Raw genomic sequence first — 14,393 nt, 5'->3', positions numbered from 1 at the left:
AGATAGGGGGCTTGGTTCCTTGAGAATAGCAATATCTTATACTCCTTGTGATTTTGCTCTGCATTCCTCATCGCTCTTTCTTCTACTTTACCGTGAGTATTTGTGTAAGCTTATACTCCTACTAACATGGGGGCTAAATTTAACGTCCTAAAATTGCACCCTTTGCAATTTTGATCGCATTTGGAGCCCTTGCCTTAGTGTCCTCATTCTCACTCTTGATCGAGACCTATTTATGCCTTCACCATGCAATAAACTTCATATTTTCACTTTGTGCCTTGTTGGGACTCCTTAGCTTGGCCCAAATTGGGGTAGGACTAGGGCATGGCACCTTGGTCCTCACTGGGACCAGGGCGCTACGCCCTGGCCTTCCCTAATTGGGGCCCAATTCAAACCCTAGGTTCCATCTCAAACTTGAGCGGGAATCGCCTCTTCATGTCAGCCTATGTCGGAAAATTAAAAAGTTTGACGATAGGCAAGTATATAAGGAGGTCTTCCCTTCTCATTTGGGATGAGGTGGAGATACATTAATAAAAGCGATAAGGCAAGGAGAACTACAATCAAGCAGTCAAGCATTGAAGCATTCATCATCAAACATTTCTAGAGGTCTTTGAAAGCTGCATATTCTTCATCTATACATTGTGGAACAACTTTACATCATTCATTTGCAAGCATGTGTGTGTGTTAGGGTTTTGTTATGTTAATGCCATTTCATACAACATATGTGATTACATTCAAGAAGCAAAACATCGTCATCATTCATTGTAGATCTGAAGGTATACATTTCTATTATTTATTTCAAGAATTTGCAATATTTCATTCAAGGTTGATTCCTCAACCGGTGTTTTGACTTAGACAAACCCCTATTTCCAATCTTTTTCCCCTTCTTTCTGTGTGCAGGAAACAGGTGCACAACTGTACTTCTGGAATTAAGCATTATTTGCAGAGACGGAAAAACTATTTTTGATGTGCGAAAATTCGGCGGACCAAGAGGCAGTGCCATGGTCCCTGCTTTTTTAGGGTATTTTTGCAAGGCAGATGCGAATCAACTCATATTACTTAGATTCAGGTGCATGACGAAATCCCGAACCTGTAGCTTAGTATTTTCTCAGTTTTATCTTCAATTTCAGCACTTTACCCTAAATCAACTTTTCAACTAACAAAAGAAGAAGAAAAAACACATCATAACCAATCAATCCACTTAGTATTCAGTCCTTATCAGATTTGTGACTGAATCCAGTAGATTTGTCCCCTCTTTTGAATGTAAAGGAATTCCTCCCCCAACGGGAAAATTGATTTGGTGATTTCTCATTCTATGTTGCAAATTGCCAAATCAAATTTTCCTCTTTACACGGATATAGGTAATGATAGTAGTGTGCTTAATTATAATGATGATTTACCTTTAAGCACTTATTTGTCACACAAACCAATCAATGAGATATATGTTGTGATAGAAACATGCTACACTCTCATGTACCAATAACACACTTATAGATGATGTTTTATGTGATTAGAGGACATCTATTTCACATGAAATTATTAGAGACCTTGAAATGCTATTATTTCTAAATGTCATGATGATTTTGATTATTCATGACTTATGATCTTCATGTATTACCTCTTATACTAAGCTTGATATTATCCCTATTTTTCATGCCTTAATTACACCACATATTTATTCTATGAATAGGTGTAGGGTATAATGAACATACTCATTTTAACAATAGTCTTGCTAAAATGTTTCTTTGTGATTTGATGTATTCCTTGTAAACATATAGGAATATATTGGTGGGGGTTCTATTGTGTATCATTGTCCCACCCAATATCACTCTTGATGAATTAGCTTTAATATTGGAGCCTTTCCTCTAAAGAAAGACTAAATTTTCATTTGCACTACATGAGTTACCACTATCCAATGTGATTAAAGAAAGTAGACCATTATATATTGTATTTAGGTATGGTCATCTTAGAGTTAAACGAGCATTAGTCGAAAACGAATCAAGTATAAACATTTGTAGCTATAATTATGGAAAATTCCATACCCTACCAACTTCCTCCTTATATGTTTGTGTTCACTTTTATGCCCATTTTACCTAGTATGTTCAGGCTCATCTATTGTGTTAAGGACCAATCCAATGATCACAAGTTGACAATGCAAGCTCTCTAAGCCATAGGAACTCACCCTTGATTGCTCCTTAGAAGTCTTAATCATTTAAGGACACCTATGTCATCCAACATAAGAATTCCTATGGGGATGCCCCACCCCCCCCCCAATATATGTTTTCCTATTTGTTTCCTTTTTTCTTAGTATGTTTTGAATCTTGCACGAACCCCAAAAATTTGTATGTGGTAGTAGTAAAGCCCCCTTTCCCTCAAATTATTGCATCATGTCTTCATTGCATAACAAGAAAAATTAGTATCCATTCCACTCTTTAAAATGAAAATTGTAAGTTATCCACTAAAGCTAGAATGCAAAAAGAAAAGGATTTCAAATCTAGATCGATGGAGTCTTCTTAAGCATTTTATTATAATGGATCCTTTTATTTTCCATCTACCACTGCAATGCCATCCATTGTTTCTGCATAATTCCATAACTTGTCAACCATTGTTTCTGCATAATTCCATAACTTGTCAACCATTGTAACTCCCTTGCTATCCCAAGTCTAGTTAAACTCTTCATCCCCTCCTGAGCCAAATTTAAACTATTTTTACTCTCTTACATATCTACTTGTGATCACACTTCCACCTACCTATGTCCTCCATAATCTATAACACGTCACTTGCATTAGACCCCTGTATGGTTTTTGTATTTCTTATTCACTATTGTTGCACAAATCACTAAGTCTAAAGGCACTTGCCAATTTTATATTAGGAATATTGTGAATTACTATATAGAGGAATAATTGAGGTGGTCTCCTAAACAACAAAACCAAATTTTCTTGCCCCTAGTTCAAATATGAAATGTTGTATCATAAAAAGTTCTATTGAGTTGATTGCAATAAAAAACCATAGGATTAAAGACAAAGCTTTCATGCAAAATCCAAATTTGTGAGACACTAGCACACCTACACACCATAGGACTCGTGCCACCTTTCCATTGCAATAGAAACCTACCTTCAGAATTAGCATGAAATAATCACCAAAAATTACTTGTAGGCATTTCTAGTCATCTTCCCTTTTTTAGTCTTAGATCTAATATATTCTAGGTGCATGCATCTCATTTCAAGAGTTTATCTTAAAAGAATTTCATCTTTTGAGCTTCAATTCCCAACTCATAATATTAGCTACTTACATATCAAATTTGTAGAATTCAGTTAGTGCATAGGAAACAACAAAATCTTCATATCATTTGTTTCCTCTATATAAGATCTATTTTTCTTTCTCTTGTTTGGGGAATCTAATACTTGCGCATTCTATATTTTTATTTTTATTTTTGTGTGGACCAACATATCCATTTTCCTTTTATTTTTCTTCAACAACCTTTCACACTTTTCCTCTTTCATAGTTTGTGCGACCTTGTCTAATCATTAGATTATATTCGGTGTCCTATTTATACATCCATCTCACCTTCATAACCCCATTCCATTTCCCAACCCAACCCTTCACTTTCCATTTCATAGACACCTCTATTATTAGACTTTGCTAGCATTGAGTTTAACCCAATCCTACCTCCAAGCCATACTCCTAGCTTACTTAGTTTACATCAACCCTTGGTTTTTTGCTCATCAAATTTTTATAACACGTTCTTAGTGTATCCTAACATATCCCTATTCCTTCTCCATACCTCATCCACTAACCATTTACATTTCTTTTAGATGTACATTTTCCACCCTTATCCATTGTAGCCTATATCTTGTTTAGAACATTATCTATCTCCTTTAGTCACCCCATTCCATCATTATCTATGGTTCTTCTCTTGTCCATAGTCCTCATTTATTCAACTTGCATCCTTTTGTTTCCTTTGGTCTCAATTATCCTATTTGTCATGGATCTTGAGTTCCATATGCCTCTATCCATCTTCTTCATTATAGCCCTTGACTTAACCTTCAATGGCCCACATTTTGACCCTTTCTCCTACCTTCATCAATGTCACTAACTTGAGAGTGTTGCGATAGACAAAAGAGTAGAGATAGTTGCCCAAAATGAAAGTTAGATTTAAAAATGAGAAGGCAAAATGAAGGGGATAATGATCCATTTGGAATAATTTCAAGCCATTTTCACTAAACTGAGAAGGTGACAAGTGGAAAAACACTAAAAAATGACCTTCAAATGACAAATTATCACATGATCCTAGTGTGATGTGCAAACATCCATGCTAAGTGCTAGTTAATTGATAATTTATGCAAAAAAAAAACTATGTGAGATAGGAGAAATGTAGTGCTAAGACGAAAGTGACACAAAAAGGAGGCCTTTAGGAGCACGTTGAAAAGGAAAAAGGCTAATGCAAGGGTTGAAATGGGCCTACGAGAGAACTAATAGAACACACATTAGGAAATAAAACGTAGATGAAATTATAAGGGTATGTAATTTATGTACTATAGTAAGACATGCATATGATATAAATATAAACAAGTGTATGCATATGATAAATATGTATAACACATAAAATGTTCATAATATATAACTATGTATGCATATGATAAATATTTAACATGTCTCAAAATAATTATGTGTATGCCTATGGTGGGTTGAGCCTCACTCTATCTAGGACTACTAAAATCATGCCTTGAGCCCCATCTGTAATGTTCCATTTTTGGGGTTCTCTTGTAGTGCACTTGGTGATGACTTTGAAGGATGGTGTGAGCTAGTTTTGAGGAGTATTCTGATGTCGCTAGTAAGAACGTATGGATTATGGTCAGTTGGCAAAGTTTTGGTTGACTTTCTATTTTTAGCATATTACTATTTATTGTAAGTGCTATTAGTAGTAACTAGTATCGATCTCAATTTCCCCTCAACTTTATAATGCAGTCTCTTTAGTTTCAAGACGACGAGTTTCTTAAGGTTGGGAAATACTATTTTATTATTTCACTTAAATATTTTAATAGAGTGACTTTATCATTTAAGTGAAATAAAGTGGATGTTGGAGAAAAATAAATAAAGATTTAAATTATATTTTATGAAAAAAATGTGTGGACACCCATTTGAGGAGAGATTACAGAAATATTTAAAAAGGGCAAAGGTTACTATCTTATAATTTTATGAGTTTCCCAATTGTGGCGTTGTCCTAATTTTTCATTGAGACTATATATTAGAGTTTTGGCTCTCATTTGGAATATGTTGAAGTTTATGATTTCAATACTCCTCTTTGGAAACCTTTGGGGTTTTAAGGTTTTACTCATCTTTATGGAGGAAGAAAAACCTTCTGAAGAGGATTGGCTATGGTGGTGAGAGATTCTTTGCAAATGATTGTAGTGTATCTCATTTTAGGGTTTCAACATGAGAGTAAAAGATCGCAAATTGAATTTGAAGATAAATTTCTAGTTTGTAGAGATTCGATAGTTGCCACATAAGACTTGAATGCCAAGATTGAATATTATTTTGTGCTGGGTGATTTACTATTGATGCTAGATATTCTTGTGGAGTTGTGGGTCTTCATTTAACTTCATGGCAGCCGATATTCTTATAATATTGGGTGTTGCATTATGATGTTGGGTGTCTGGTAAAGTTTATAGTGTTGTGTGTGCTGAATATGGTGCTAAGTGATTGGTTTCTTGTTACCTTATTCATCTTTGGTATGAGAAAATAATTTTCTAGCCAACCCTTTCACAAAAGACAAGGGGGGGTTGAAAATGGACAAAAATGAGTCGTGAATTTGACCTATGTGTGGAAGAGGAATTAAATAAGCTGCTGAAAAAGAAGCCACATATAACTTACAGAGGGGAAGCGTACGCTATTGTTTTGGCTTCTGGGTAGTAACAATGTAGGCTGTGGGATTTGTTATGCTTGCAAGGGTCAAAAAGTACACATTTCCAAGTGTCGCCCGATACTTGCTTAAAGATGTCCCAAAAATTGTGCACTTAAAATCACCAATACTTATGCACAAATGTACCAATAGTTGTGCACTATGGGTACCAATAAAAATGCACATATGGACCAATTATAGTCCAAAAAAGCCAAAAATGAGTGGCTATTGGTACATGCGAACTTTATTAATAGGCTTTTAGTCATTGTTTTTTTGGTTTTTTTTAAGTTAGTAGTTGGGGGGCTGTGTGTGCAAGGAGTGAACGATTATTGGAATACGAACGATAACTGGTGCCCTTCCCCTAGCTCATAGCAATAAATTAATAGCTAGACTAGGCGTAAATAATGCAAGCCGGTTTGAGAAAAACAAGTTGTAAAAAAGGATGAATTGTTGATTGTTGTTTGAGGATTGTTGAATTAGTCAAACTATGCATTATAACTTTAATATGATTCATGAATAAACACCAAGCATCATGGATGAAATTTAAAACTCTGGACAAGAAACACTGGCAATAAACATATCTTAGGCAATCTGGAAACCATACATTGAAAACCATATACAATATGCAAATATGCAAATAAACTGTTTTGTAAAATGTCCATACATTGAGTTTGGAAAAAAGGTGCAAAAAATTTGTGGCAAACAGGGGTTGATCTTTACACCATCCTAAGCCCTATCCTAAGTTGTTGATCTCTACACATGAAAGTACATATTCAAGCACAAAAAATAATATCATACATGCACATGATTATATATTTTTTAAAAATTGAAAAGAAATACGAAATTTATGCCTATGATGCTAATTAATTTAAAATTTATATAAGATGGTTACCTAACATCCACGTTAATCATGTAGAGGATGTTAGGTATGAATTTGAATAGAAGCATGAGATGATCTTGGAACCTATGTATGCATGCATGTGAAGTTAAGAAACTTGTGGTAGAGAACTTTTATTTGTACATGTTTACATATAAAAAAATTACTTGATGTTAGACTATGTGTACTTAAAGTTTAGGTGATTTACACCTCATGATGATGTATCGGATTGCTAGCATATTGTACAAAATGTCATTATTCATTTGACACGTAGGATTTCAATCAAGAGTTAGCTCACATGTGATTCATTTTATATTGATATACCAAAAAGTTATAAAATATAAAATATGAATATCGTAATATATTACCTCGGCTACAACATTGATGAACCTCCCAATCTTAATAAGCTCAGAAGGATGAAGGGACATGGTGATACTTGTAGATGTTGGCAAGTCTAGAACCAATGATGTGTTACAAAAAAGAAACTCGGTATGTGATCTTGGTGGAAAATTAGATGTAATCTCAGTATGATCAGGAGCATGCTGAGAGGGGCTGTAGAATCAACTAGAAAATCCCAATGTCCCCTTGAATATTGTGTAGTTACTTGACCTTGACTCCTCTCTCTATCAAAATAACACTTGATATGTGCTATCACACCATCAAGCGAGATCCTATACTTTGCAACAACGAACTAGTACACATATAATAAATTGCGAGTGACACATGTGCTCATCCTACACACATCATCCTCTTCATTCATCCATGCCACATCAAGTGGTGACACTATATCAACATAGATGAAAATATTGTATTTGGTTTTCATGGCCTCAATAAGAGGAATTCTTATCTATAGACACAACATATGTCTACTTACATGATCAAGTTTGTTAATTGATCAAGCTCATCAACAATAGTGGCTATACTTTTAAAAAAATCAAATCTAGAGGGCATGAGTGCTAGCTCCTCAACTACTCCTAATTCCAAATGTTTTGGAAGAGCCAAAAGGTTTGGACCAACTAATTCCCTCTTGTTCACAGGAGGTGGTAAATCTACTCATTTATATGAAGTTTTTTCAACAAACCTCCCTCTCCCCTATCCAACATGTGTAGGGATATATGTATAATCAACATCTAAATTTAAATGAAACTTTGAATATAATGGCAACTCATCATTATGAGGCCATCTATATGAGCTACCAACCATCTGGGATAGATAATTGGACACACAACTAGATACACACATTTGGTGATGGAATATGCTTGCACTCTAGCACATCCCATATAAAATGGGAACATATTATTAACCATATTCAATAAAACCTACCTACTAATGAATGACCATTTCTCATGGCCAATAGCACTCATAGAAAGTGAACAATAGAACTAGTACTCAATGCAAATATCATCATAAGGGTTGTATGATCAAGTGATCTCAATCATACATGTAATCTCATCTTAGATAGTGACCAACCTCTTTATTTGACATGTTTGGGGTACTATGTATAGTTGATTCTAAAATGCAATGATTATCTAACTTTTGAATGATTAGTTAGAATACAAATAACTTCTATGAGCCTGCTCATTAGGTTGATTAGAGTAACGAGAAGTTTGAACAACCATGTCTAAATATCTGCATAATTAAACAAAAAAATACATTTAATTTTGAAACTAAATTAAATTTGATATAAACATGTATATAATATAAAACTTTTAAATACATGATGCAAAATTGGATATAATAGAATCCCATAATTTATGTACATATTTTTAATTTCATTCAATTCATGCTAACTAAAGAAAGTTGATTAAAAACTAATATTTCAAATCATATACAAGAGATGTATTCCTCTCATTAATTTATGCATCATAAATATGCTTCTTAGTATAATATTTATGATGAGCACTAAGCACAAAAAGTTAAATATTCATGCTGAAAATTGATTTATTTAAATCCTTGTCTTTAACAACACGACCCTTTTCAAACTTGAATAATTGTGTTATGTACACATGTTTGTTTTTGTGTTACACAAGTACAATGATAATAGATTGAAATTATGATACCTACCCCAAAAATGGTGTCTAATTTTCGCATAAATTCCAAGAAGATTTTATGTACTTATACCCCCATTTTCATAGCTTTGGTACATAACCTTATCATGCATTGGAAGCCTCCAAAACTAGATGCGGAACCTCAAAATTCACATCTTTTCAAATTCTCTAGGTACTCCTTGTGCCTTAGTGGATTTATGAAGTGCAATAGTCTGAAATCACCATATTAATTCTCCATTTTCTAGGGTATTTGACTATCTTTTTGGAGTTTTCATCAATCACTTTGATTATATAGATAAATATGAATATATATAAAATAAGAATAAAGGTATAAAAATCGATACCATGGTATGTAGACAAATGACATGTTATGATTACAACCAATAGGATCACAATTCACCACCAATCGTTTTTTCCACTTTTGCAAGATAATGATTCCATCTATAATGAAATAATTGGTACTTGCACATTTTCAAAATTGTGTAAAAATAGTTTTATTGTTTTGTAATTCATCTTGATCCTTTTTAGATCATACCTCACTTCAAAGAGAGGTTTCAAGTCCCACAAAATCTTTAAGTTATACATTAATTGAGTAAACACCACCCCCACCTCATAAGGATACCATAAAGCTTGATTGGTTTTTTATCATTTGAGTCTCATTTTCCAATATTCTTGGACTCCCCTCCTAGTCTCTCTTTTCTTCTTCTTAACTACCATGCTACTATGAAGTAATATTTTCTTTTTACCTTTACTATATCTCATTGTTATAGGGAGATAAATGTTATTGCAGACTACTTGGCTAATAGGAGGGTTGTTGAAGGGGCTGAGTATTTGGAGGTTTCCCCCCAAGATATCCTTGCCTCTTGTATTTGTATTCTTTTTTAAAATAGATTGGGCTTGGTTGTAGCCTACATTACACTCCTTGTTGGGTGTGGTTTTTCTTTCGCCTATGACATTAAGGAGGGTGTTGTCTGCCTTATGGTAACTCCCTTGTTAATGGCATATTCGGGAAGTATCTCCGCATGGAGCAAGGAGGGTGTGGAGACTGCAATTGTGTGCCCTGCATCCCTCCTGTTGGTTTGGTATGTGATGTATTTGTTCTTCATAGGTTTGATGTTGCCTATTTCTCATGTTAATGTTCTGTTTTCTGAGTTTGGCAGTTGTATGAGTATTTGGGCTTGTCAAGCTTATTGCTTGGGATGTACTCATTCGTTGTATAACTATGGTATTGTGTGGGCATATTCCTTTCATTATAACATACTCTTTGGTGGTTTCGTGTGCTAATCATTTTGTGATATGTTGGGGAGGATGTCTCGACTATCATTGCTTGAATGTGTTCACTACTTACTGTTCACTTGCTCGGTTATTTAATGATGATTGCTTTGCGATAGTAGATTGATTACTGTTTTGGGTAATTAATGGGGGTCGTGTTTCAGTAACATGGATTGGCCTCATCATAGTCGGGTGATTTCATTCTGTCAACCTGGTTTCTCTTTTCAAGCATATGATTATGTGGAACGTTCCTTATTTATCATATTTTGAAGTTGGTTTCTGCACATTTGAGGAGGTCTTGCGTGTGGATTTGATATTTCTCATAATGCTTTCTCTATTGGAATGGTATTTATCGGGGCTCTGTCGTTGGCCTTCTCATGTTTCTTTCTTCTATGGTATCATTTTTTATATGGTAAGATGTTCTATTTTATCGGAAAGATCTTGGTTAGGTTCGGCAGTTGGTGGTTGTCTTTAAGAACTTGGAATTTGCAGTTGGTTTAGTTCATGAGATGGCTTCTCATCCTGTTGCTCTTTTCTTGGCTGCTTCTGTGGGCATTTCTGTGGGTTGGCTTTACTCTGGCTCCACGAGGTCTTCAACATCCTCTCCTTCTCCTTATTTGGGTTATATTATGTTTACTCACAATGTTTGTATTGGCAGGATCTCTTATTTTGATTTCCCTTCTGCTCTATGGTATCATTCTAATCAGTGGCTTGGAGAATTGTGATTCATAGACAGGGGTGGTCCAGCTTTGAGTTTTTGGTTGATCTTCTGGTTTTTTGGGGATATACTTCTTCCTGAGTTTTCACTCTATTATATTTCTCTTTGTATGCCTCCCCTGGCAACTTCCTTTATATCTATTGAGGCTTATGTAATTGGGTTGGGTTTTTGGATGAATTATGCCAATGGGCTTCTTGTAATGGGTAGATAGGCTTGTGTTACTTGAACAATACTGAAGGGTTTTCTTACTGATTCTTTCCCTTCAGTGCTCTTTGAATCAGACACTATAAAATATAATAATTATTAATATATTTCAGTGGTTTTATCCACTTTTATCAAAAATATATATATATATTTTCTTTTTACAAACCATATCTTCAAACTAAGGTAGTAGCTTCATTCAATACAAGATATTTAGTATTGGTTTCAAAATGCATTTTCATGAAAAAAGAAAGGTTTGATATGAAAATTTTCTCCATAAATGCATCTAATATGGTAAATGAATGATACCTTAAAATTTTAGTCTTCTTGACTCATCCTTGCAACTATTTTTTGCTTAGGGATAACCATGTTTTATCCCAATATTAAGACCATGATAGATGTGATTATAATTATGTCTTTCCTTGTTCAATTAACTCTTCACTAATTATGACTTCACTTTGAGTTGGACTTCATGAATCCTTTCAATAAATTTTGGTGCTTTTTTCACCTCTAAATGCAATCCTACTTGTTAAGTGTAGCATCAAGTGGATTGGATAGTGTATAACCAAAGGAAACTTCAAATTTTATTGAATTATAGAGGAATGCAATACTTTCAAAAAAAATATTCATCCATCCTTTGGAACCCTACTAGTGTAGCCTCTTATGAACTAGAAAAATGTCATGTTTAATACCTCTATTTTTCCATTTAATTAGAGATGAAAGGTAGTACTCTTTTGGAGCTTGGTGTCCATATTATATCACAAAGTGGGCCATAAATTAACATAAAATATGTCTATAAAACAATTGACCTTGGTAGCGATAGCTCATCCATAAATTGGAAAAAAATAGGTCTTTTTGAGAAAAAATATTCTTGCATTTAAAATATAGATCTTACTAAACATGTCATAAATAAATATATATAATATCATAATTTCTGGAATGTAATCCACCTTTAAGGTTTATGGAAGCATTTTCCCATGGTCTAAAAGTCACTAGAAGATGAGTTGTGCATGATCCTTCATTTTACATATTAAATTTAGAAGTGAAATAAAAGTTTCATCCTCTAACAAGTTTCAGTATATCTAATTATATACAAGGCTAATACATATTTCTTCGCAAATAAGGCATTATCATTCCAACTTAAAAAATGTTGACCACTTTGGAGGTATTTGCCTAAGCTATTATGAGTATAAGTTCTTACAAATTTTGGCACACACAATTTTCCCTACCTATAGAGTGATCTATCCTTGAGGTAGAATATTCTTTCATTCTTTATTTTCTTGGAGATATTTGTATTTTTAACCATAATTATACCCTCGTCCATATTTCTCTTCATAGGATTCTTTAATAAAATGAGATAAACATGTATTCATGGCAAGAGATGATATGGGAGATAATATGTGTTCCATAATATTAATATTTCCCTTCTTGTATTGGATCACCAAATGAAAATGCTTAAGGAATCATCCATTTATAATTCGACACTTATTGTAACTTTTTTAGATTGTAGGTATTATAAAGAGGTACGGTTTATGTGTACAATAGTCTTTATTCCAAGTAGGTATTCTCTATATTTATTGATTACTTGGTCTAATACATAAAGATCTATATTATACATTGTATAGCATATTACCATTTAAATAAATATCTTTTCTTGAAGAAATGTGGACCGTATGAAATATATAATAGCATCCATCTCAATCTCAAATGAAAGTTGTAAGTTAAACAAGTTTGGCACAAATGCATTTTAAATATTATTCTTCAAAGTATCAAAAGCATACTTATGTATCTCATATAAAATTTATTACCCAACACTCCAAATACATATCTTGACCTTGAAGAAATATGGATCCTATGAAATGTTTAATAACATCCATCTCCATCTCAAATGAAACTTGCAAGTTAAGCAAGTTTGACACCAAAGCATTATGAATATTATTATTTAAGGTATCAAAAGAATAATTGTGTACCTTACATGAAATTTCTTAACCAAAAATACAATTAAATCTTAAGGAACGCTCATAAAAGATAAAGCTAGAGTGAAATTACACATGTATATTGTGGTGCCTACAAAGCTCATTATCTTTGTTGCACTCCTTAGTGTGGGACACATATTGATAGCCTCTATCTTTGTGTTATCTAGTATCATCCCACCTCCTTTAATCACATGGGTTAGGCATGTCTATAAATCCTTGCCAAAAACACATTAATTAAAATTAAATAATTATTATTTTACCTTCAACATGTCCAAATCTTGTCATAAATGAATAAAATATTCCTCCTATGTTGCAAAAAATGTGTATGATATCTAGATACACCATGACATATGCATGTATGAAATTTATCAAATATATAAGAAAAATGAATAATTAACCATTAGCAAAAATAAACTTGCTCGTCCTTAGAAGTGATTTTCCACACATCCTCCTCCTTTCATATTTGATGATATCCTAGTTTTAGATTAAAATTTATAAAATGTTTTTCATGTTACAACTGGTCTAACAAATCATCTATCCTTGGGAGATAATAATGGTTCTTGATAGTGGTTTTATTGGGATAATAATAGTCTGTCTATACCCTCCAAAATCTACCCTTATTTCTTACCATGATCATAGGTGTCACATATTACATCTTGTTCTAATATCTCTTTGATTTTTTTCACTTTATTTATATCCATTTATTATTGTCTATATAATCCTATGTTGGGTAGAGGAAATTTAGAGAAAATGAATACTAGGATCTACCTCTCTTAGGATGCAACATTTTAAAATACCTTCTAAAAAGTTTCGAACAATTATCTAACATCTAGGTCTTGTGATACTATGAGACATAGAAGAAATGCCAATGCCCTATTCTTGTTTATCTTTCAAAAGTAAAAGACATAATTGCATGGTCTCATGTTTTATCTTAAGTGCTTGATGTGAATTTACAATGGCAATATTTTATTTGCTATGGTATATTTAAATCCATCTACTAATATTTTTTATTTTTATTTTTATTTTCATACACAAAATGACACCAACAATTAGAAATCCTACAAATGTGGGACTTGATTTATAAGATAACTTCCAAAGTTTTAGAAGTTAGTTCTTCTTAAGATTCTATCTTTTAAATTGTATGGAGTAAAAGGGAGAGAAGCTATTACTCAAAAGTAACCATCCTAAGATGATAAGTAAAATGAAACTTCTATAACGATAATCAAATGGCACACCAATTATTTCTTATAACAAAATATTGAGTAGTGGTGTCAAAGAGCAAGAAAATGCATAGTTTCCCATTTATGAACATTAATTATCAAAAACATATAAGTATGATATGTGATCTAGAAGGAAGATTTCAAGACAAATACACAAGCACAAAATGTCATTTTCTCTTCAT

General features: G+C 33.2%; 1 protein-coding gene across 1 annotated transcript in view; it reads left to right on the top strand.

Annotated features, from left to right (window-relative positions):
- LOC131075790 (flavin-containing monooxygenase FMO GS-OX5) overlaps positions 1 to 11,052 on the top strand; it is a 140,781-nt gene extending 129,729 nt beyond the window's left edge. Inside the window, exon 7 of the mRNA XM_058012679.2 lies at positions 10,755 to 11,052. Coding sequence (XP_057868662.2) covers positions 10,755 to 10,769 — 15 coding nt within the window. The 3' untranslated portion in view covers positions 10,770 to 11,052. The remainder of the gene's footprint in view (positions 1 to 10,754) is intronic.
- Positions 11,053 to 14,393: the final 3,341 nt, after the last annotated feature.

Source organism: Cryptomeria japonica, chromosome 3, assembly GCF_030272615.1.
Source record: "Cryptomeria japonica chromosome 3, Sugi_1.0, whole genome shotgun sequence".
Taxonomy (NCBI): domain Eukaryota; kingdom Viridiplantae; phylum Streptophyta; class Pinopsida; order Cupressales; family Cupressaceae; genus Cryptomeria; species Cryptomeria japonica.
Note: the sequence above shows the minus strand (reverse complement) of the source record. Positions and strands in the feature narration are given on the sequence as shown.